A 26,434-nucleotide genomic window follows, 5' to 3' on the forward strand; every position below is an offset into this window, starting at 1 on the left:
ATTAAAGGCATTACTTTTCTAAGAGGCAAATTCTGTTCACTCTGTTTAATACTGTACACTGACACCCTCCCAATAACTCACCTCCCAATAACTCCTGATCTCACTGACTATTGTTTTCATTTCTCCATGGTCATTGTCATCTTTCAAGATACTACAGAATGTCCTTATTTTATTTATTGTTTATTGCTTCTCTTCAGTTATCAGATAAGGTTCACCAGGTCAAGGATCTTTATTTTGCTCACTAATGTATCCAAAGTACCTAGGAATGTGCCTGACCTTTAGAAGATACTCCCTATCTATTACTGAAGGAATAAGTGCAAAACTGGATGGAAACAGTATATTTATCACTTGAGCATTAACAATTTTTTTAAATCTTTATGTTGTAAAACTGAATTAAGTTTTCAAAACTCAAACCTAGCAATGACTTTTACTTTCCTAAACTGATCATACAGTAGAGATAATAAGAAGAGGGCTGACTGTGGATGTATTTTGAAGACAGAGCAACTGGAGTTGCTCATGCACTGGTTATGGTTGTAAAAGAAGAAAATCAAGGGTAGTTTCAGGAATTTTGGCTGAACAACCTGAAGGACCAAATTGCATTCAACTAGATAGGAAGGATTAGAAACAGTGCTGCAGATGGTGGTGATGGTGGCAGGAGGGGTGGCGGGTAGGATGAGGAGCTCAGTCCTGATCATGTAGAGTTTAAAATATCGATTAGGATTAGTTAAGACATTCAGATGGAGATAGAATAAGTACTTGAATACATGAATACAAAAGTGAGGATAAGAGTCATTGCTTCTTTCCATAATATTTAAGTAATTTTATATTGATTCCATTAAAAACTTCTATTATTGTGAGTTTGATGTGAAGTAAACTATGCATGTGTGCTAATTTTAAGATTCTGTTGAGGCAAAAAATGGAAAATCTCTCTCATTGCCTTTGAGATGTGCACTGTGTAATAATTTTCCTTTTATAGTCTCTCCACCAGCAGACAAAATAAAAATAAACTATTTTTTCTGATAATTCCAAACTGTTATATTATTTTTTGATGTAGATATACTTTATGATATTTATTCCTAGAGAGTTTTTTTCTGGAAATTAATTATATTGATTTTGAAAAGGAATACATATTTCATTGCAAGAAATAACATGAATAACTTCAGGACATTTTATTGGTCTGTCACTATGCTACAGTAGTTTTAAAGGAAATTTTTATAGAAAGTGGATCTAAGACAATAATTACTTCTGCTATTTCTATTTCCATCAGCTACTTATGTTTATTCTTGAATATGGCTGCACTAGACTTTATACCCTGTTTGTCTTCATGAACTCTTTATCAATCTGTTGTGTTTATTGCCTGATAGCCATGAGCTACTTTTTTTTTAAAAAAGACAACACAAATTTCCTCCCAGTTCTAGACTCCAGAAGTTTGAAATCAAGGTATGAGCACTAGCTAACTTTTGTTGTTAGCTAGTTGTTAGCATCTTACTGTAAAACTAACAACATCAATGAGTCAAGAATTTGGAACAGCTGTTGTAAAAGGAAAGGTCTGTCATTATGTAGTATTTTATATCTTATCTTGCCAGATCTTGGTTGATTGCCATTTTCTTTTCTTAAGATTGAGAATTTCTTGGGTGGTCCTGACAGATGTTTAGCAACCTGTACACTCTCACATTAGCGCAGACTAGAGAGTTTGTGACATATCACTGGTATGTATACATGTGTGTGTATTTGTGTGTGTTTGTATAACAAAATAAGGTCCCCATCTGACCGAAAACATGTGGTAAGTGGATTTCATGAAATTATTTTTTGAAAGCTGATCATCCAAACCATCTACAGTGTGGTTAGACCGCATTTCCTTCATGTCTTGTCTGAGATGACAAAATAACCAGAGATTTGCACCCAAGTTCCTCAGTCTGAAGAAAGCTGTTCAAAAGTTACATCCAGCCCATGGTGCATATTTCTCTTTCTGAAAGGACATTTCATCTGTACTCTCTCCATCCCATCCAAATTCAGTCTGTGAATATTCAGGTCTCTCTTTTTCTCTCTCTCTGGCTGTAATATGCATACAAAATATACATATGCATATGTAATAAAGCTCCTCTCTTTATGACTTTATTACACATGAGTGTAGACATAAGGTGAAGGGAGAGGAGGAACTTAAAAAGGGAAGTATATACTCTGTTAATGTTTTGGTGAAAAGGCAGAATGAAAGAGAGAAGTGAAACAAGTTTGTAAAACACATCTATTTTTTTTTTGCTAACAGCAACAGATGTATATGATATTTACATAGATGCAGTTTTCTTAAAATTAAAGTAATATGTGCAATAAAATGATCATTTTCAGTTACTTCCTAACACCATAGTTAATAGATGTCAATTTTACTAATAATTAGTAATTTATTTTTACCTGAGTTTTCTGAAATAGAGTTCTCAAATGTACTTTAGCTGAAATATTTCAATATCCATTAGTATATTAATGCTTCTATAGATTTAAATTATTATATGAAAAGATATTTTTAAAACACAATAAAAATAATTAGTGTCTTTTCAATTTGGTAGTTTTTTTCTTACCTAAATCATCAATGAGTTACTCAGTGTAACACAAAAAAACAGGCAGATAAATGTTAATATTTTGTTTTGTTCATTTTGGGGGTTTGTGAGTCTTGACATACTGTATTTTTGAGGTATATAATTGAGGTAGTTCTTAGAATACATGACTAGACTGACAAAACCAAGTTCATATTTAATTTATAGCAACATTTGCACTTAGTTTTGAACATTTAACTTCAGCTTTCATTATTATGAAAATGATGATACTTACTTTGATGTGACTTAGGTTTTATATTTGTATATTAAAGTTCTGGTATCTCCAAACCAATACCTGTCCAGCTTTATTAACAGTCTATAAGCATAAACAAAATTTTAACTTGTTATAAATGACCCTTGAAGGCTACTCTTTGGGTCTAAAAATGGGAGACATGTTCATGAAGACCCTTCTTGGCTCTGTGCAAGGTCAGTAATGCATGAAGAAAGGTGTGGGGTCAGGAGCTGCCAGTGAGAGCATCAGAGACCCATGGGAAAGGAAAGATTACAGGTGAGAAAGAACAGAGAAGATAAGCCTACGTATTGACAGGACGAAGGAGAAAATGAATAAAAAATAAATATCCAACCAATATTATGACTGAGGCAATTGGGTCAGTGTTGTCAAAAATGAAGCTGGGAAGGAAATTTTATCTTTAATTTAGGTTAAAAGCAGATCCGATCAAGGTAGTGAAAATAGAAACATTCAAATGAAAGTTGCCTGGTCACCAAAAGCCATGGTTAAGTAATAAATTCATTCATGTGTTTTTTTTAATTCAATTCATTTACTCATTCCACAAATATTTCTGAGTAGCTACCATCTGATGATACTACTATTTTCTCTGCCTGGAGTGTGATAGGTATTGTGGAGAAGCCTGGAAAAAAGCATAGTGCTCATAACTCTAGTCTTAGAGCATATTACTTAGATGAGAATAAACAGTAAAAGAGTAATTGGCCATTCCTATTAGGAAAACTTCACAGAATTATTTCACGGGGTGTGGGTTAGGTCATTTTGACTGGAGTGAATTGTGCAGAGGCAACCACAAGACCACGTGTTCAGGGACAGGAAGAGAGCGCAGATGGGCCTGAACACTGGGCTAAGGATTGAGTACCTGTCCTCCAACCCTGAAAAATTAATGACACCACATTTTTTAAAAGCCACATTTATTGAGTTATTATTTAAATACAACTATGTAATCACCACCATAGTCAAGGTATGGGGTAGTTACATTACTCACAAAAATTCCCATGTCTCTTCATAGTCATTTCCTCCACCATCCGCAGCCCCTGGTAACAAATGATGTGGTTTCTGTCTTTATATGTACACATGTCATATAAGTATAATCTATAGCATGTAGTCTTTGAACCTGGCTTCTTTCATTAAATATAATGCATTTGAAATTCATCCATGCTGTTCTGTGTTTTTGGTAGCTCCTTCCTTTTTATTGCTGAATAGTATTCAATTGTATGGATATGGATATTCCAGGGATTGTTTATCTATTGACCTGCTGAAGGATATTTGGGTTATTTCTAGTTTGGGGGTAATTATGAGTCACTACAATGTATACAGTTGCATATTGGTTTTTAATATGTACTTTAATATAGCTCCTTTCTACCATTGTAGTGTCCAACCTTTGAGTCAATACAACCATTTCTTCTTCAAGTTTAAGTTTTAAAAAATGCACATGAGAATGTATTAGTTCTTAATATTAAACTTCTTTATGAATTATAATTTATTGATGGCTATGAGAAAAGTGTTATAAGACACCTAAGGAATGGAGGCCATGATAGAAATAAGAGGAAATAAGGCAGAGACAGGGTAGATGGCAGTATGTAAAAGTAAATTTGCCAAATAGACCATCACACAAAATGCTGATGGTGTTGTCCATTTACTGTGTACAAGGCCATGTGCTATGACCTGGTACTCAGCTCTTTATCCTCAATTATGTAAAACTATTTTTAAAACTTTAATTATTAAATGTAATTACAGAAAGTATTTAGCCATGTAGTATAAAAAATAGAGACATTTATTAAAGAAGATACAAGATAAACCTTGTACATAGGACAATGATGCCTCAGTCTTCTTCAAAGTAGGAACCTTGGGACTCACACAGTTCTCCTGATCGCCATCAGCTGCCCTGTTGTATTTTCCTGAATCTCATCAATAATCTGAAATATCTTCCCTTTCAAAGGTAATTTCAGTTTTGGGAAAAGCCAGAAGTTGTAGCGTACCAAATCTGGGCTTTGGGGGAGCTGAGTCATCTGGGTGATATGATGTTTCACCAAAAAAACTCTGCACAAGATGTGATGCATGAGCAGGTGCATTGTCCTGATGACACTGCCAGTCACCAGTTGCCCAGAGCTGTGGTCTTCTGAATCATTCAAATAATTTCTGTGGAGAAATGTTCAAGCTTAATGCAACATTTGATGAGGATCCATTGCTCTACTTGCTCAGTCATTTTGAATGTGATGGCCACACAGTACACATGCTCGCTCAATGGTGTCTACTGCCCCCACTGACTAGTACAGTGAAGTGGTCATTGTTCATGCGTGTGCATTCCAGTCCACTCTCCTTGGCTGCCAGGTTACATCGATGTCACAAACCATTCTCATTATATTAACAACGGTTGGACTTTTTCTGGACAGACCTCATACATATACTCTATATTCATTACTCTAATGAATATAAAACTATTACTTGCACATATATAAAAGTCCATGTAAAAAATGACCACTTACTCTCTGGGAGCAACACAGTGTAATTAGAACACCACGGTTCTAGCTTTGCGCAGTGGCAGTGTCATAGCCAATGAGGTTTATCTGAGGTGTGATTATTGCTAATAGAATACCACAGTTCTATGAGTCAATTACTAGTGTTTTTTCTATCTTACAGACAGAGAGACTGAGACATAGAGAGGTTCAGGAACTTTCCCAAAATTGTACTAACAAGGGGAAGAACTTATATATAAACAAAGTTGGTCTGACTCCAGAACTCATGCTCTTAACTTCTATTTGAAGGATTTCCATGTGGGGTACTGGGCTTGGGGTACCATGCTTTTATAGTTAGAGTGACAAACAAGCTTGGATTCAGAGAAGCCTTTCTGGGTGGGGAGGTGTTTGGACTCTATTTTTTCTGAACAGATTAATAAATATAAAGGGGAGGGGAAGATTTAGTATGGGCATGGAAGCTCTCTTCAGAGATGCCGAGAGCCAGAGAGCATTATCAACCAATGATATGCTCTCATTGGAGAACGGTGAGGGAGCAGTTGTTCTCAAGAGTCAGATTTCAGCTTGGTGCAAACTAGAACATGGAAAGGACCAGAAGCTACCATTTTGGAATAAACTTTTTCGAGATAATTCCTTTTCACTGGAGTGTTCAACAGAAGATGGATGAAGACTCAGCTTTCCAGATCCTGTGCCTGCCCCTTCTATTTCTCTGGTGCCTCCTCAGCCTTCTTTCTGGCTCCCTCTCCTCCATACATCCACTAGATTTAGGTGCACCCTGAGATCTTCCTCAATTCCCTACCTTACCAGTCCACATGTTCTTCCTAGATTACCTTAATTAATTTTGTGACTTTAAATGCAACGTGTAGTTTGGTCATTCTCAAAACTAAACCTCCTGACTCTATCTCTGGAACTTGAGACTTACATATCAAACTTTGTACTTGTCATTTTCTTGTATGTCTGAGTGTTTCAAACCAAATATGGCCTAAGCTGAACTCTTTAATTTTGCCCCAAATCCTATTTCTCCTCTTCTTTATTATAGTATGTGAGACCTGCCACTGTGCACGATTCTAGACATTACAGTTGTTTCCTCTTTCCTTAAGCCCCACAGCCAACACATAACCAACTCCTGTTTACCTCCAAAACATAATCCAAATAAAACTACTTGTCTTCATCTTAATGGCTACTAATATTCTCTATTCTAAACTAGCCTGGATTCCTGCTTCCACTCTTGTCCTTCTGTAATCCTTTTTTAAAATTCAATAACCAGTGTGTTCTTTTAAAAATATAAAGCAGATGATACCATGCTCAAAACCCAACGATGAGTTCTCATTGCACTTGGAATAAATATCCAAACACTTAATCTTAACTTACACAATGGGACCTGCCTTCCTCTCAGACATCACTATTCTCCATCTTCAAGGGGATAGTCTTTTCTTAGCATTTAGATCTCAACTAAATGTCACCTGCTCAGAGAGGCCTTCTTTGAATAGTCATTCTAAAGTAGCAACCCAGGCAGTTTCAAACATACCACCCTCTTTTAATTAACTACTTGGCATTTTACATTAATAATTCTCTTAAGTTTTTAAATCTATTTATGTATGGATGGGTATATGTATTTCTTCCTCCATTAAAATGTAAGCTTCATGGAAACAGGAAAATTGTCTACTTTCTATGCTGCTATATCTTCAGCAATCAAAACATTGACCTAGAAAAGAAATGCAATAAAAATCTCTGTTGCATTATGACTTTATCATTGTCATGATTGTCTGGCCTGGCTGGATGCTTCTGTTTTGTTATAGTGCCTTCTTTAGTGTAGAAAAGCAATGCATGTTAAAACAGCTATAAAAAAAAAGCCCAACAAATCATAATTTCTATTTTACATATTTTAGAAATGGGAAGAACTTATGTTAACTTTAACTATTGCAAATTAAACTAAATTTTAATTGGATTAGCACATTAGTTATTTCTGGTTAAGCAGATGGGGGCAGGGTGGAGATGGATATTTGGAATTGAAACATTACTTTTTAATCATAGCAGCCAAGTCAGTGTGTTTAAGGTAAAGGAAAAATCAATGACATTTGAGTAGCTTTGGGAAGGAACCATGAACAAATTGCATGATCACAACTATAAAATCAATGGGACTTATGAGATGAAAAATATTAAATTATTGAATCCAAAACTTTAGTCACTGGCATTTCTTCCTGAGGTTATTTTGCTAAGTGAGAAGACTAGCTGTTTGCCAAGAAAGGTCAAAATTAAATTAAAAAGATTCTTTCTCTCTCTCTTTTAAAGAAACTTGGTAATGAAACAATTTTTTTAATTGTGCCTAGGCTCATATTCCCTGCACATTCTTCCCAAGTACATGGCTTCATACATTTGGACTAATATAGAGTCCACTAGCTATGTCTTTAACACTGTGAATTAATTAAAACAACTTTAACACAAAAGAATTATTTTTAATTAAAAAAGTAACATTCTTGCACTGTAGAAATTATGGAGAAAAATGTATAAAGAATACTTAAAAGTTCAACTGTGTAACAAAAGTACAGGGTGTAGCAGAATTAACACCTGCTTGAGTGTGGTTGGTAGGGTAATAATAATTTATAGTTTTAATTTGAACATTTCACCTAAAATATCATATGGTGTGCTTGGGTGTGACATTATGTTACAGAATTACATGCTTGTGATTTTGTAATAAAAGGTTGTATAATTAAAAAAAGGGCAGTATTTGTGCTGGATCCTGTACTAACATTTTTGTGAAAATTCGTTTTTTATCTGCATATTATTTTCATTTTTAATTTAATCTGTGAATAGATAAAACATTCATATAATTTCAAAATCAAAGTTGTGTTGAATGTTCACAAAAAAAGACTTATTTTCCATCTACTCTTATTCTTCTGCCCTCACACTCTCCATAACTACTGTGATTAGATTCACGTGTATTCTTCCCATGATATTTTTTTTTGTGTGAGTAAAGGCAAATACAAATACATGTTCTTAGTATCATTTCTTTCTTACTTAAAATATAGCATACTGAATGCTTATTTCTAAACTAAGCTATTCTTCTTTCTCTTTATAAATTATCCTGCTATAGAGGGCATATATATGTATTAGTTAAATATACTTCATTTATGTATTGTGGTTAAATATATTTGTATATTGATACATATATATATGCTCTCTAAACAGCTACCAAAAAAACAAAAAAATTCTATTTTACATATTTTAGAAGTGGAAAGACATGTTAATTTTATATTATATATATTTTTAAAATATTTATATAATTGGTTAAATAGGAAACATCTGCATAATGGAGTATTATGTAGCTATAAAATAAAATATGAAATATCTATTAGAAAAAATGTATTTTTATACATTAAAGCTCATTCACATATATTTTTCTCTAAAGCTCAGTCATATGTATATATGTATATATACTTACATATAAGTAAGTATGTCCACTGGCTGGCATAGCTCAGTGGATTGAGCATGGACTGTGGACCAAAGGGTCACCAATTCAATTCCCAGTATACTTACATATAAGTGTATATACTTATATACATATATATACTTATATACATATGTATATATGTATACTTATATACACACACACATGGACTGGGGCAAAAGTAGGCTTACAGATGTTTGTATGGAAAATAATACAATAACTAATCAATAATAATACAGGATAAGGTCTGTGTTTTGCATACTCAAAACTATAAACCTGCTTTTGCCCTACCCTGTATATAATATAAAACACCTAATGTGACCCTGCTGGATTCCCAGTGATGGACACCTGAGGTTTTCCAAATCTTTCCTTGCAAATAATTCTGTTTTAATTCAAATAAACTTACAAATGAGCCACTTCTTACGTGTATTGGTGTGATAAATATTGCCGAAGTGCCCTCTATAATAATTTTGCTTTGGATGGTGAATACACAATACAGTATACAGATGATGTATTATAGAATTGTACACTTGAAACCTATATAATTTTATTAACCAATGGCACCCCAACAAATTCAATAAAAATTAAATCAAAAACATTTGCCATTTTACCTTCCAACTACCAATGTGTAAGAGTTCTGTTTTCCTTACCAAGAGAATATATTGTCAAACCTACATATTTTTGCAAGAGTGTAATATCTTTCCACAAATAAATATCTCATTGCATTTGCAATTTCAGCAACAAATTTTAAGAATTAAATAAAACATAATCAATTGTAAGTCAAAGAAGTAAAGGGATGCCAAGGAAAATAGGTGTACCATAATGCAAAGGAGAGACTATTTATTAAAAAAAGCTCAGTGTGTCAAAAACATCTGTGCAATTAAGTCCTAAGTTGCCTTCTTTCTGCTAATAATTTTTGTCTCAGTTAAACTTTCCAATTTTAAAATTCAAGTATATGGGAAATTATTAAACTAAATATAAAACAATTTGCCCTGGCTGGTGTAGCTCAGTGGATTGAGTGTGGGCTGTGGACCAAAGGGTCACCAGTTCTATTCCCAGCCAGGGTACGTGCCTGGGTTGCGGGCCAGTTCCCCACTGAGGGCCATGTGAGAGGCAACCACACATTGATATTTCTCTTCCTCTCTTTCTCCCTCCCTTCCTCTCTCTCTAAAAATAAATAAATAAAATCTTTAACAATTTTTAAAAAATAAATAAATATTAAACAATTTTTCTTGGCTGTGAAAAATTAGCAAGGTCATTTTGTTCATTATCCCATGTTATTCTGTACTGTAGATTTAACTATTATACAGTTTCTTCCAAGCTCAAACCTCGGTTCTTTCCACTTTGTTAGTGAAAATAAAGGGTTAAATGGGGCTACTTTAATTATCAATTTTCTGTTCCATTGATAATGGCTTATTATAGATCCTTTTTCTTAGAGTCCCAGATTTTCCCTTTATAAATACTATATGGCTATGACTTTTTGCTCTTCAGATTTCATAAAGAGACATAAATTCCAAACACTTTTTTTGGAGTTTTCTCTCCTACTGCCATAGACTTCACTTTGAACCCTGACCTTTCATTTTCTAGTTGAGAAATAATAAATGTTGTAAGAAGGCATATATTATTCAACATATAAATACAAGGTCAGTGCCCAGTAATTAACTGAGAAAGGTTAGCGAATGAACTCATTCTCTCCATATAAGGAATCTTTTTAAAAACATTTATTGTTTTTTCCATTACCAGTTAGTCCCCTTAGACCCCCACCCACCATAATCATCCCACTGTTGTCCATGTCCATGAGTCCTTTCCGCAATCCCTCTACCCCCTAACCATCCTCTCCATAGCTGTCATCCTGCTCTCTATTTACGGGCCTGTATCTGTTTTGCTTGTTAGTTCAGTTTGTTCATTAGATTCCACATATAAGTGAGATCATATGGCATTACCCTTGCCATAGATACTCTGTCCTGGGGTTCCAGGACATGAATGTGACACTGATTTAATCCATTTCCTCCTACTGAGAGTAGAAGATTGGGTGAGGCGTGATTTTCTTTGGCTACTGTCTATTTGAGTGCCTTGCACAATGTGGATTCTTCCCCCAGAGCATTGGCTAAGTGAAAGTTAGACACCACTTACCAGCACTTGAGAGTTAACAGTGAACTCCTTTTAAAACCTCAGCTGTTTATAGGCTAGTCTCAAAGAATCATTGAAAGGTTTGTTTCAAAATATGTTTTATTTGTATTAGTTTTCTTAGACTGCAGTAACGAATTACCACAAACTTGGTGGTTTAAAACAACAGAAATTTACTCATTGAAATTTATTCTCAGTTCTGGAGGTTGGAAGTTTGAAATCAAGGTGTAGGCAGAGACTCCCTGACTGAGGCTCTAAGAGAGAACGTTCCAGCCTCTGGTGAATGTCAGCATATCTTGGCCCATCACTTTTCTCTGCTTTAAAAATATATGTGTATGTTTTTATTAGTATAATAGGTAGTATGTACTCATTACTTAAATTTTTTAAAGATAGGAAAAATTCAGCAAAATAAAAATTTATATATGACCTAGCTATCCAAGGACAACCTATAATAACATTTCATTGTTTTTTCTAAGCATTTGGCATCCTCAACACATAATATCTATTAAATATATGGTTGATGATTAAACAAATCAGTGAATCAAGCAATAAATTACATTGTATAATAGGTTTCTGTTACATAAAGAATAGGAAGTGGAGATTGAGTCAAATTGTATCTCTGTACTTTACCAGTTGCAGCTGACTTCTTTATGCTTCAACACTCCTTCTGTAAAATGGGTAGTTATAATTGTCCCTCCATATAGGGTTTTTCGGAAGATTAAAATGTACAGTGTATAGTAAGTGCTGGCTCAGGAGAAGCCAACTGGGATAATTCAAGATATAAAAGAGGGAATTTTACTCTAAAGGGAAGGACGTGGAGTAGAAATTTTTGAGAGATGGAGTTTGTATCAACATTTGAATTTTTTCTCCCAAATACAATCTTTCAAATATGTCATGGGGCGCATTAAGAAAGGTAGTAAGAGTTTGTTTGAGCAAATTCTGAATGCCTTCGGTATTACAGAGGGATACATACATTATAGAAACCTGACTGAGAAAGGTCTTCTAAGTTCTGTACAGATTTTAAGAGCATGATTATAGAATTTTGGTTTAAAAATAATAATGTCTTCCTCATATTTCCGATTTGTTTCTTCCTCCACAATCAAGGAATTTTTCCATTTTCCAATGAATCAAAAACATGTAGCCAAAAAAAAAGAGACTTAAATGTAGCTAGAATGTTAATGACTATGTTCCCAAGGAGAATGTTAGTACAAAAGGACTCTATCCAGGAAGAATTTCACGTACTTCTGTCCTGAGGGAGAGTTCACCTGGGGTACAGGATCCTTGGGTCTGATAAGAAAGGGTTAAAAGCTTTTAAATGACTACAGCCAAACACTGCACATACTTTTCTTCATCACAATTAATAGCATCCTGTTAGCTTCCTAGGGCCTGAACATATGTAATATTACACAAATATTGTTTTAAAATTAAAATGAACCCTGAATGACAACTTTTCAAGTGCTGTCTGCTGTTTATAATAAAATACAGCAAAATAAGACATCTCTATAGAGAATTTATTTCTATTTATTTTTATATATTCAGTAATTATAAAATAGCTTCATGCTATTATGTTTGTCGTTTTTAATTTAAATAACAGTTGGACTATATTACATATATTACTTGTGTTTGTGTGTTTTATTAGCTGAGGAAGAACAGGACCTTCTCAGTGTGCACAGCTTTATAAATATCATGCCATTTTCTCCAGTCTTCCCCAATGTTTAGGTTAGTCTTCCCCAAACAACTTCACATCAGAATTACTTCGGTAAATTCTAAAATTATACCAATTTGCAACTGTTCCCTTCTCTTGTCTTCTTGGCAACACCCCAGTTTTAGAATAAATAATTTCAGAGACTAAGAAAAAACTTGGTAACTATTTATAAAACTTTGAACTGTTTTATATAGCAGTAATTGATTAGAAATGGGAACATAAATTGGGTTAATAATTAAAGATAAAATCCTTAAAGCATCTTGCATTCATTTATTCTCTCCTTTTTTTGTTCATACAAATATGTGTTGGGAATTTACTATGCCAGGCTCTTTGCTAGGTACTCCCTGAGCTTAATTTTCCTCATCTACAAAATAAGAAACACCTATGTCACAGAGTCACTGAGCAAGTTAATGATATACATGGCATACATGGCATACTCATTTGTTTAACCAAGTAATAGTCAAGAAATGTTAACAATCATCATCACATCATTACATTATGGTACATATTACTATATATAGTATATTATATATTACTGTATATAATATATTACACATATAGCTATAATATATTATATATTAATTAGAGGCTTATTTGTTTTGATTAATCCTCTAGGCTTGCAAACATGATAGTAAAATTTGACTTCAAAATTTCTATTTAGTTTATCTTCCCATTTATTCTATTAGATGATAATACTAGCAGATATATATAGAACCGTTACTATAATCACCTCATCATTTGGGGATTAGCAAAATTTAGGCCTAAAATATCTTTGAGACTTCTAGAATATAAGAAAATTTTTTGTCATTATTAAAAGCAACTAAAAGTATTCTGTATAAGGCATTTTTCTACAAACTGTGTGTGTAACAGTTCACAGTTATGAAGTAGGTTCCATTTTCATCCCAGTTTAAGGATGAAGAGCCTGAGGAATAGAGACGATAAGTATCTTGCATGAAGTCACTTCACTACTTGGTGGTATGGTGGGAATCTGACACTAGGCAGCATGACTCCAGAATAGAGTTACCGAACACAAGCTTTATCCTCCGTGTAGATTATTTATATAGCCGGAGCACTTGTGGATACAATTTTATATCTTTCATAAGCATATGTACTCTCTTCATAGCAGGGGCTTATCTATAATTTAAAATTTTTTTGCCTTCCCTGAGTGATTCTAAAGTGCAGAAATGCAAGGATATTGTTGGCCTTCCTCACTATTATATTTTCTGTGCCTAGGACAGGGCCTGGCACATGCTAGGTGTTAACAAATATTTGTTGAATAAGCTAATGAAATCATTTGCTACAAAGAAGAATGTCGAAGCAACTTATATAACTCTAATAAAAATGGTTGAATAATATTTATTTTTCCTTGATCCCATTTTCAAACCTATTTGTATTATAAATATACATATGTTTTCATGTATATTTTTATACAAGCTGAGACTTTGCCTAGTTCCAAGTGAGGCTCCCGACTATTGTTCATGCTGGAAGAAAAATCTCATCAGTGTGCTCATGAAACTAACAAGGCCACTGCACACAAATCATTTCGCCAATCCAACTTCCAGAGAATAAGATCACCACGCTTATTTTCAACATAATCTAGCCTTACCCTAGTATCTCGTGATTTTGGCTCAGCAATCTGACACTAACTAGACATGAGCTTCTTTTCTAATAGCAATTTTAGCAGGAAATAAAATACTAGTGTGGTTCTGAATTATGTTTCTTTTGCCAAATCTTAGCTGTCAAACTATTAAAAAAATTTAACATAGTATCCCATTTTGAAACTTGATTCTTTCTAAAAGGTATATTCCCTAGGAGGGATAAAAATAAGTATAATTTCATTCTAAATCTGCTGATTAATTATTGACATGTAATTACACATAATTATTGCCATATGTACTTGCACTCCTATCAAAAAGTTTACATACCTTTCTTATTCTTGAGGTTGTTCATTAAGCTCACTCAAAATTTGCAGTGAGGTATATTGAACATCATGGGGTAATCTACTCTTAGAAAATTCAGGGCACTTGCACCCTAGCTTCACTCAAGATCTCAGCAAGAATTCAGTGGCTCCACCTCTAAAGGGGTAGTGAGTGACAAAGGGTTGCAAAGGTTAATAGAAACTAACAGGTAGTGAAAACACCCTGGGGCTAAAAACAGGAAGGAACCCCTTACCACTCAGCTCTACCATAACTTGAGGAAGCTTGCAAGTTTAAGGCTATGTGGACTAAGGCAGCCCACACACCCAGGGCCAAATTGCTGTCTCTCATGGAGAAAGACAAGTCAATAGATATCTTCTGACCTCCTGCTATGACCTCTCAAACCCCCCTGAAGGCAGAGGTCAAGAGAACTTGGTTTATGCAATTTATAGAGATTAGTCCTCTGAGGTACAGAACAGAGGGCTGGGTGGAGAGAAGATCTGAAGGGGCAAATAGGGAATAGCTACTAACAGAAAATTAAAGAATGTCACGTAGTTTTGTTTCATGTGCATGGGCCTTGGGGAGCTTGAGTTTTCCCATTTCTGACAAGGGGCACCGTATTTCTTTTGGATACACAGAAGAGAAAAGTTGAAGTCCCTTTTGACTCTTTATTCTTCATTCCTAGTGTTTAAGCTATAACAAGTTTTTTCATATTCCTTAAAAATCTATCTCTAATGGAAAGTTATGCCATTTCTACTGCCAACACCTTTGTATAGGTCTTGACTTTGCCATTTTATGTCCATTAATTGCTTCATGGTGACAAACTTCCAAGAGGCTGGTCTTATAAATCTCCTTCTGCTTTGTTCAAGGACAAATTCTGTCTCTCAGTTGTTATGGAGATGATATGCCACATCCTCTGCCTAGGGCTAGACTTTCCGCAACATGTCTTCAACATCACCAATAGTTTTTACTTCCCCGTGAGTCTTCTTCTTTTTCTAATGTGCTCTGGACAACCGGTTCTAATTACTACTTTGCTGATGACATTCTTCCATTTTGGAAGATTTTCCCCAAATCACTAAATCTTAAAAGCTATCTTTCTTTAAAGACCATTTCCTTTATATTATGTTTCCTAACTAATCAGAGGGCTCTAATGACAGTCTCTTTGTAAACTTTTATTATATTTGTTTGTTTTTCTACATACTTTGGCACTTATTTGTTTCATTGTTATGCATTGTATTATTCTTGCACTGAGAGTAGAGAGGTTTTTTTTTTTTTTGTACAAACTCTACATCACCTGAAATAATATCTGACATATGGTAGTGTCTCAATAAAGTACTTTTGAATTCAGTCTGGGCATTTGAATTATACTTGTTTATTAGTTCTTTATTTCTTTGATTAACTCATTTAAAGCAACTCTGGAAAAATTAACCAAACTCACACAACAGTGCATAATTTTTGACTCCTAATTTTTCTCTTAGACATTTGTCTTAAAGTCTGTAAGTTCAGGAGCTCAAAGATTTAGCTTCATGGATATTCATGAAAATGTTCTTTATAATACAACGGAACATAAACACTTTACAACAATAGAGGTTACAGAAGCGCATATATTCAATCAAATACTATGCTATTTAACCTTTTAAAATTATGTAGGTAATTCAATTGCTACAGCAAAACTAATAAAAATGTTTTTTTAATTTTGCTCTTGAAGTTCATAATAAGTGTATTTTGATTTATTGTTTTTGTAAAAATTACTCTATATGTTAATATACATATATACATCAGTAGATACAAATATGGAAAGGCATATTGGTATGAGTATTTGTTTTCTATGGTTCTGGGTAAATTGTAAATTTTTTTGTTTATCTGTATTTTCTGGCAATGTAAACATTGCAAAATACTTTCAAAATAATTACAAATGAGACCCTCCTCTTAGTTATAGACTTTAATTATGTGTTTTCTATACAAGGTGATCAAGTAAGCTGTTTCAATTAAGTGACTTTATTTTATAAGCCCAGTAAATGTCTATCAGTTACAGTACATACTGTCCTAAACATTGTCTACTGATATTTAAAGTATTGTTTTTATGTTACAGTTTGTTTGGAAAACTGTCAAAGTATAAAATCCGTATAATGTCAAGTTCAAAAATTGAAATAAAAATATCTCAGAAGTGGCTACTTCACATGTGCAAAAATCCCCAAAAGGAATAGCACACTCTGTCTTCCAACTACCAAGGGAGGTAGTTTGGGATTTCATGGAGAATGGCTTTATGCAGGAGAACTATTTATTCAGGAGACTGGCTTGAATTCACTTTATAGAACACAGGTATAGTTTAAGGTCCTAAGTAGAACCTGAAGGCATAGAATTAAACAGGAATCCTATGTATACACATATACAAATACATACATGCATAAACAAAAATACTGTATCTATCTGGAAGGTTAGATGCTATGTTCTACAACTAAGCCAAATCACAAATTTAATTGTTCCACAAAATCATTTAAGTAAATAAGCTCATAATTGAAACAACTTCTTCTATCACTTTTCATAGAAATCATATAGGTTTTAAACCTATATATAAAAGGTTTTAATTAGGATGAATATTTTTCAAAGTATTTATAAAAATTATTGAAAAATACCAAGAAGTAAAATGGGATCAATGAGCCAGAGGACACTAAATATGATAAGAAAAAGGAAACTTTACTTCCTGGAGGAGGAAAACAAAGGCAGCACCTCCGCACTCCCCTTGTAAACAGGGAGGGAGAGAGAGATTTCTAACCTACAGTTCCTTGGGCTTTAGTTAGGGAGTGCGGTCCCTTATCACTCCAAGCTCAGAAGTTGGACAGAGTTGATGACTATAATTTTCTGTGCCAAACCAGGTAGAATGAAAGTTGAGTAGAATGAAAATGTTACTTGAAGTAAATATTGCTTCAAGCTGGAAAAGTGGACAATAAAATAAAGTGGACAAGAGCATATGGTTTTAAATCCTGCATATTGCTTGGGAATATTGGCTTTGCTACTCATTTCCTTAACAGTACACTTTTTTGTACCATTAACTTATGTCAGGCAAAATGCTAGGCACTGGTTTAAATTAGGGAGCAAAACATATACCCTCGCTCCCTTATAGTTTAATGGTGGGGATGGACATTAGTTAAACAGTCTTACAAATAATGTAGTTACCTGCAGTGGTAAATCAGTCCAGGTAAGATTCAGGAAGCTATGCAAGTATGTTTTGAATGTAGTAAATCTGAAAACTGCATAGAAAATAACCCAGGAAAGAATGTAGGCCTCAGGTAGATGAGAGTATGATGCTATTTACAGAAAGGCAGTTGGCTTGATCATAAAAAGCAACAAAGTATGAGTGATAAAATTATCCTAGAGATGTGGGTGAAACAAGACCACTCAGAGCTTTATCCTAGAACAAATGAAAGTCACTGAAGATTTTTAGGCAGGAAAATTACAAGATCAAATTTCTGTATAAAGATCATTCTGAATACACTAAGAAAAAAGGATTAAAAGATGTTTGAGTATTAAGGGAGATTCAGTGAACTGGTGTTTGAAACATTCCAGGCAAGAGACAACAGTAGCTGGAACTAGGGAGTGGTGGTAGCAGAGGTATAATGGGGCAATGACTGCTACAGTACTGGCCTTTGTAGCTAATTAGAAAAGGGCGCCAGCCACTGAGTTAGGAAATGCATAAATAGGACCAGAATTAATTGCACTTTTTTTTTTAGATTTTGTTTATTTATTTTTGGAGAGAGGGGAAGAGAGGGAGAAGGAGAGGGACAGAAACATCAATGTGTGGTTGCCTCTTGTGCACCCCAAACTGGGGACCGGGCCCACCACCCAGCCATGTTCCCTGACTGGGAATCGAACTGGCAACCCTTTGGTTCACAGGCAAGTGCTCAATCCACTGAGCCACACCAGCCAGGGAGAATTAATTGCATTTTAATTTGGCTAAGTTTAGTTTTAAGAAGCTTTGGGATATCTAAATGGAAATGTCAAATAAATTCATGGATATAACATTATGAAGCTCAAAGAACCCTGGGTTAAAATTATTAATCTAGTGTTTATTGGCTTATAATTAGTTATTAAAGTCATAGGCATCGATGAGATAGTTTAGAGAAGGAGAATATAAAGAAGGAATCATTGGATAGACCTTTGAAGTTCTATAATATTTAAAGGCCAGTTAGGGCCAGTAAAAGAAAGAGCAGTCAGAAAAGAAAGAGATAAACCTGGAAAAAACCAAGCATCCATCGAAAGAAAACGCTTCAAGAAAGAGTGTTAATAGTGCTGAATGCCCCTGGGAAGTCAAGTTCATTGAAGATTGAAAATTGTCAAATCATGTAACTGGAATTCTAGGTGCAAAAACTAGAGTGCAGTGCATACGTATAAGGAAATAGTTTCAGTGTAGATAACTCTTTGCTAGGCAAGAGGGAATATGATAGCTAGAGTCTAAATTTTTTTAATAGCATGGACTTTTAAATATGTCTCAATACCATGAAAATGATCCATTAAAGAGAGAGAAATCTACAATAACAAAAAGAAAAGGGATAATTAAGAGAAAGCTAGCATAACATTGACTAAGTTATTCAAAGCTCTGCCTTGGTTTTCATATCAGTACAATGGGGGGAAATATACCATTTTCTAATGAATAATATGATGTTGATAGAATGCTTAGTAAAAATTTTGGCACACAAAAAACATTCAATAAATTGGTGCTTGAAGTGAATCCAGCACCTAATCTAGCACCTAGTACACCTTACACATATTAGATGTTCAATAAATGTTTGTTTAATGCTGAATGAATATGATTTTGTTATATGATTTTTGATTAGTTGGGAATATAAATGAGACTGATACATATTACTATACACCGGGTTATAGACGCACTTTGAATATTCACTGACAATGATTGTGATGATGATAATAATGTTCAGTGTTTGCAATCTGATAATGTTGATGTTTTGCGCATTTGTGTTCACAGGGTACTATTTTTCTGCCTGGAAATAAAGTCCTTGAACATCCCTGCAACGATGAGAGCCCAGGGAAGTTCCTTTTTGAAGTAGTTCCAGGTAAAATGATTTTCTGAATTGATCACATTATTCCTGTTCCACATTGGGAAAGGGGAAAACCGGTCAGAATGTCTTTATTCTTCTAGAGTCATGGCTGAGAACATTTATTTGTGGAGGCAAGTATCAAATTTGGTGTGTATTTACACAGTCAACGACGTCAGGTCTGTACAGGGGTACAAATGAATACATACAAACACACACATGGCTGCATGGTTATTGGATATCTGATGCAGATACTGCCCGCAGTGTCTGCGGTGTTCGGGCTGAAACGAGACAAATTCACAAAGACTACCGAGTCCTGTGGAGGAAAAGGGATGGCATGGCCACTCTCTCAAGAGGAGAGCTGTGTGCTGACCCTTGCCTTGAGAGGCTTTTATTGCTTTTCTGGGCACATTTTCGAGGATGGTCCTCATTTACTACACACAGGTTCGCTTTGGGTGGTTACCTTTTACAGAAAACAAAGGAGAGGATGTTGCTAATTACATCAAAAAGGAAGGATATTTGCAAGTGTAAAGGAAAAAGTGGTTGAACTGGTTACACTCCTCCTTGGAAGGTTTAGCATGGATTTTAGGAAGTTACTTTAAACATACGCAGTAAACGTTTGCTGCCTCAATTCAGGGTCGGGGAGACTTCGCAAAAAGCAAGTCTCACAGCAGCCTAGGAACAATGCAGGCCTGGTTCCCCACGGGAGACCCTGTCTGTGGGTGTGGGTCCTGTGTGCCGGACCTCACTTTCCACTGGCCTTTCCGAGTGGGGGCTTGGCCCACGCCACGCAGAATGGTCTCCCACAGGTATCCTTTGTCCATAGACCCCAGAGGTGGAGACAAAGCTGATTTTACAGTGCTCTTGTAATATGAAATTTTGGCAAGGTGTTACAGGTAAAATGCTTTGTCCAGCTCATTATCTGTCATAATTTTCTCACAAAATTACATTGTAAAGAAACCTCTGCTACAAAAACAAAACAAAATAAAAATCCTCCAACAACTGACAAAACGTTACAGTTCTGTACCTCAACTCTGTTTCCAACCAACCACTTGCACATGTTTGGCTTGCAGAGCTGAGGATGTCTTTGCCAAGTTATCGGATCCTGCAGTTAAACTTCTTCACCATCTGTTCATTTTTTTCTAGTCATCTTCATCCATCCCTCTCTCAGTACCCGATCGCAACTTAAATCTTTGACTCACCCAGCAACAGTTTCTTTAGGGTCATGATCTACTTCTTTGATGAGTTCTTTAGCCCTTCCTTAATCCCTGATGTAAGAAAAAGAAAGTTAGGGCTGTGCTTTTTATAGCAATGGCTGACTGACCCAGTTGATGTGATATTGATATTGATTTAATCACAGCCTAAGGTGAGTTTGAATTTATTTGGGTGACTAATATGTAACGCATGTCAATAATGCTGGCACAAAGGCAGTCAACAAAACATTTTTCCCAGATTTATAAATGCCAGGAACCTGAAATGTAAAAGCATATTTTTCCCCTCAATGAAAACAGCTGTAGCGCTGAGTTCATCTGGCTCACATTGGAATCCATGACTAAAGGTTAATTAATGCAGCTGAAGTGCAGAAAGGTTAGTCAGATGAATCGTGTTGTTTGTTTTCCCCCAGGGAAAACACATTGTAAGAAACCTGAATCTTGTTTGCCCTATTAAAATCCTTTTTATACTTACTTCTTAGTGGAATATACTGTATGGAACCAGATTCCAGATGTTGCAAAATCTTTGAAGTATCAGTAGAGGAAATTTCTTCCCCTATTTATTCTCAAACATTAGTGCCTGTTAGCTTTTAAATGAGCATGGTATTAAACTGACAGCTTCGACTCTTTATCTCCAATACTAAAGGTCTCCTTTCCCATTCAGTCTACTAACTGGGTAGAGATTTCAGCCTTCAGTGAAGATATTCTGATATACTATAAATGGATATTGTCAAGACTTCTAGAAACAGCTGTGTCTTCAGCTCAGGAAGTCATGAAACTTCCCCTCCAAGACTGCTGTTCTGGGGCATGTGTTTCCCATGAAGTGCATAGGAAATAATGGCTTTTGATGAGCAAAGCTTAAGAAGCTCAATACTGCATGATATGGAATCTGTAGGTTGTTCTTTAAAAAAAAAAAAGTGAGCCCATAGCTCATGTGCAAAGATGCTTCCTGAATCATTAATGCAATATGTATAGCTTCTAAATTAGGTTTTATAACTCTGAAGTGACAAGAGAACTGTGTCATATGCTTCTTTGAAGAGGGATTTGGAAAATCACAATGCCTACAGTGAGAATTCAGTGTCTGCTCCATTAATCTTGGTCATTGGGTTTTTATTGCTTTGCCCCTGACATCAGGATGGAATTTCAGGCAAAAGCTTCTGTATTTGTATGATAATGTGGGGATCTGTATCACGTGATTTTAATCAACTTTTCAAAATCAGTATTACTCAGTAAGAGGCTAACACTTGATTTATTTTTGCAAATGGAAATGACAAGATAGTATTGTCTAAGCTTTCCAATTGTGAAATTGTTTGACATGGGGAATTTGCAAAGTTGCAAGAGTGTTTTCATTTGTCGAAAAGTGTAGGAGACAGGAAAGCTTGTGGAAATGTGGTCAGTGCCTTGTACAGAGTCCTCTTTGGGCCTGCCTGACGGCATATCCTCATAACTTGTACTTATTCTACATGGCTTTCTCTGTGACACCGCTTCTGAAAACCCATGCTGCACATGGTGCTTACAGATTCAACACTATTCCATCTTTGTAGACAAGTACTTCAAGCCCAACTACCCAAGCTATAGCTATGAATAGGATTACACACTTTAATCCTACCTGCCTGTGATAATATCTAACAAAGCTGACAATAACCTCCAGGAAGCTCTTTGCCAAATATTCTATTACTATATACATACTTACATATTTGTGTATGTGTTTGTGTGTATGTGTGTATGTATACACATGTGTACATGTACATAGATGTGTGTATATATACACATATGTATGTGTGCATATATGTGTGTGTATAGAGAGAGTTTATTCACATATGTGCTGTATATCTTTATAGTGTCCATATCTTTGTTGTTGTTGCTTTAATAGTATGAAATGCCCTATGGTATTAAATATTAATAATGTGCAAAGAAGAAAAACAAGATTTTTCAATAGAATTGAGGGTTCTTAAAACAACTCTATAAGGCAGGCAATATTACCTATTACTTTGTATGTTATTTCTAAATAGGCTTAAAGCTTTTGAGAAAAACTAAAAAAAAAAAACCTACTATAACTTGGGATTAAATTCTTATAGACTTGCTATCTAATACAAAGAATTATCTCTTTGAATAATGCCATGATTTAAAGCATTTTACTCCATTTTTTTCCTATTTCTCTACATATTATTTAAAATGGAGGTGTTAGCTAAATAAGCAATTTGGAGACTTTACTGTCTGACATTCCAAATTTTAGACTGGAATGAATTTCATGGCCAACTGCTAAGCTTTTGGGAAATGTGGTTGAGAAAAGAATGTTGGCAGACTTTTAATGTATAGTGCTGGAAGAAAGAAAATGGTCTCTTTGCTTCTCTCAAAATGTGTTCTGAGGGAGGTTTTCTTGTGATGTTTTAAAAATTTAAAAGAGTAGTTAATGGAATGATGATACCTTAACTTTCTCAGAAAAGCAGTATGTCAGAAGGAGAAAAAGCAATAGTGATTCAGAGACAGCTAGAGATAGGCATAGAGCGACAAGGAAGTCTGCGCTCCACCCAGTTAGGAACCACATCTTTCTCCCTCATCACGACATCCCTAACACCTAGTACAGTATAATGCAACGGGCTGAATAAATATTTATTGGAGTGTATTCATTTGCCAGGTTTATGGAGGAATCTCAGTCATATGACTTTTTTTTTTCATCTATCACTACTCCCAGCTTGGCCACATTGACCTCTTACTTCCTGCTGTGTAGGATCTTTCCATCCCTGGGTTCAGCAAAGACCCCTGTGGCTCTAGTGGCTAAAGTGGTGGGAAACCTCACGTTCTCTTTCCTACTTCTCTGCCTTCCTCTTTGATAATGAGAACAAGAGACAGATGAAGAAGGTAATATTTCTACACAGAAGCTTCTGCAGGAGTATAGCCCCTTAACACTGATTGCCTATTACATTTCTCCCCAAATGCTGACTCTCTCGTGGAGTGCATCTGTGGATTTTCCAACATCCCTAGACTTGGAAATGCACTTCACATGGTAGGAATCTGTACCCTGGGCATGATCCTGTTGGATGGGATACTGACAAAAGAGGTCAAAGGCCAGCTGCTTTCTTTGTGCTTATTCAGTGACCAGGACACTCACGTATCTGCCAAGTAAGAGCAGTGCAGGCTGTTTCCCTGCTGCTGCCTCCCTCCACCTGCCTCCTTGCCCTTTCCTCCATGGTGCCTGAGCTTCAGACCCAGCAGTTTCTGTGGCTTGCCAAGATTCGTGTGAGTCTTCTACTTGGAGTAGTGGTGGCTGACAGTTCTAGCACGTTTCAAAATTTATGAGCATCTCTCTTGTGCTTTTTTGACTTGTACTGATGGTTGAGAGAAAGTCTTTTCCTCCCCCTGCCCCACCAAAAATAGTGTTTATCTTGAAAACTGTTGTCTCCAAACAGCACTTCTGCTTTTCTGATCTTCCTCTTGTAATAGTCAGGGACAGGAAAATGGGGTTTGGGTTTTTTCTCTGAAATGCATTCTCTCTATAAACCCTGCAGGGAAGTGGCTTGGCACAACTTCCATCGTTGTTTTGTTTTCAACTTAGAATGTGAGATTTTAGCACTTTTAAATTTATATTTAAATCTTAGCAATTCCAAAATAATGGAAAGACAATTTTTTTTAATCTATAGCTATCTATAATCTTAGCCTGGATTCTGGGAAACACATTCTGATGGAGAGCTATGATCAAATGTTTGCTGGGAAGTGCTTTCTGAAAACATGTCATCTGTGAGGAAGTGAGGAAGGCAGTGTGGGGCAGAAGGAGAAGCTGTCCCATAACACCATGGCAACTGAGGTCTCAGCTGATGCTATGGGGAGCCCTAGAACTGGGATATCCCTCAGAGTTGCTCTAAAGTGAGAAACCAAACTTGTTACCTGGCATCAGCTCATCTAGTCACTGACTGGGGTAGAGGAAACAGATAAACTGGGGTGACATAGTTTCCTGTTGCAGTGGAGGACAATTCCCATGAAGGCCATCAGCAGTCAATGCTCCAGCCTCTGGGATTTGGACAGAACATTGGGGATCCATGGTAGCCTCTGTAGCTAGCTTTCTGTGTCCCAGGCAAGCCCTGGCTCTTTATACATACCACTTTACTTAACCCTTACTAAAACTCTATGAGGCAGCCTTTTTTATTATTTCCATTCCCAGAAAAAGAAACTGAGGCACAGAGAAGTAATTTTGTCAAGGTAAAACAGCTAGCACCAGGTGGTGAGTGTATTTGTGTGTGTGCATACATCACAGATTTACCTTTACAGAGGTAAAGCTCTCAGAAAATAAAACAGTTATGTGTGTGTGTGTGTGTACACATATATATATTTAAAGTAAGAGATGTTAGAATTTGATGCATAGTTTATAAAATATAACGTGAACTTTATTATGATTATTAGCTAAAATGAATATACTTTTATCACTTCTTAACTCATCCATTGGGAAAGAGAGTTTTGGCACTTGAAGTGAGAATGGCATTTTCATTTGTTTGCAGCTATTTTAATGCTTATGCCTATTATTAAAATAAGTACTGAATAAAGATGCCCACTTATAGTACTTTTGGATGCATGTTCTTAAAGCCACAACTATACTTTCATGAAAAAGGAGGAAAACATACTTGACTCCAATGTCTATATTTACATGTGAATATGCCAAGGGACAAATATACGCCTGTAATTTTTCCCTGCACAGAACTGGTACACTAGGGTTTACTTCTCTGCATCACGGAGCTCACGTTGCAGAAATAGTCCCAGCTTCTTCACCAACTTGCTCTACACACTGTCTAAGTTATCGCTCACTGTCTAGCCAGCAGCAAGCACACCTGTTGGCAATCAGTCCACCAAACTGCATGGGTATTACCTAAGCAGAGACCCATTCTGGGTTTCAATAGCAATAACCAATATTCCAGACTCTCAAAGCCCCATCGGGGCCCAATACCCAAAATCAATAAGAACTAGAACTTAGAGGTTTTCTTATTCTCTTTTTTACCCCAAGGAAAGAAAAGAGGAACACACAGGAAACTGAGATGAGGGACGAATTATTAGCTATAGAAACAAAGAAAAAAAGAAATTCTGAAGGGTAATCTAAAGTGATTTTCATCTGCCTGGAAATGAAATTAAGCCCTTCCAAAAAAGCAAAGGTGTTATTTCCCCCACTGTTAGCCATGACTATGCTAATTATTTTCAATAACCTCAGCCAATTGCATCTCACATCTATAAATTTCAGTGAATTTTTTATTCTAATTATTTTCCAGAAGAATTTTTAGGAGCTAAATGAAAAGTTATAGAACATGGGTGCTTAGATAATCCAATAAATGCATTATGGGTCTTTTAAAAAGTGCATATAGATACCAAAATTGCAAACACTTTTAGGGGCTTTAGTGATTCCATGAAACCCAATTTTGTTCTACAGTTTAATAACTATAGTTTAAATTTGGAGACCAAGACTATTGATATTCTGTTTATCATTATATCTATCTATCGATCTATCCATCTATCTCTTTCTCTGTTTACCTATTTATCTCTATGTTCCAATGCTCTATTTATTTCATCTATATACATACATGTCTAACATGACAACTTTTTTATTACTTGTAATTATGAGTTATATTTTTAATCAGTTTTTAACTTTCATCTCCCAGATTCAGTTGGTTTTTTTCTCCTGGT

The 26,434-nt window shown here is 35.4% G+C and overlaps 1 protein-coding gene and 1 pseudogene across 3 annotated transcripts in view; both read left to right on the forward strand.

The window, feature by feature from the left end:
- Positions 1–26,434, forward strand: part of ARHGAP24 (Rho GTPase activating protein 24) — a 494,910-nt gene that overhangs the window by 202,275 nt on the left and 266,201 nt on the right. For all 3 annotated transcript variants that reach the window (XM_045183728.3, XM_045183726.3, XM_024574833.4), the window contains one exon: positions 19,490–19,577. In XM_045183728.3, coding sequence (XP_045039663.2) covers positions 19,490–19,577 — 88 coding nt within the window. The remainder of the gene's footprint in view (positions 1–19,489; positions 19,578–26,434) is intronic.
- LOC112317895 (U4 spliceosomal RNA) lies at positions 5,363–5,531 on the forward strand (annotated as a pseudogene).

This window comes from Desmodus rotundus, chromosome 4 (assembly GCF_022682495.2).
Source record: "Desmodus rotundus isolate HL8 chromosome 4, HLdesRot8A.1, whole genome shotgun sequence".
Taxonomy (NCBI): Eukaryota; Metazoa; Chordata; class Mammalia; order Chiroptera; family Phyllostomidae; genus Desmodus; species Desmodus rotundus.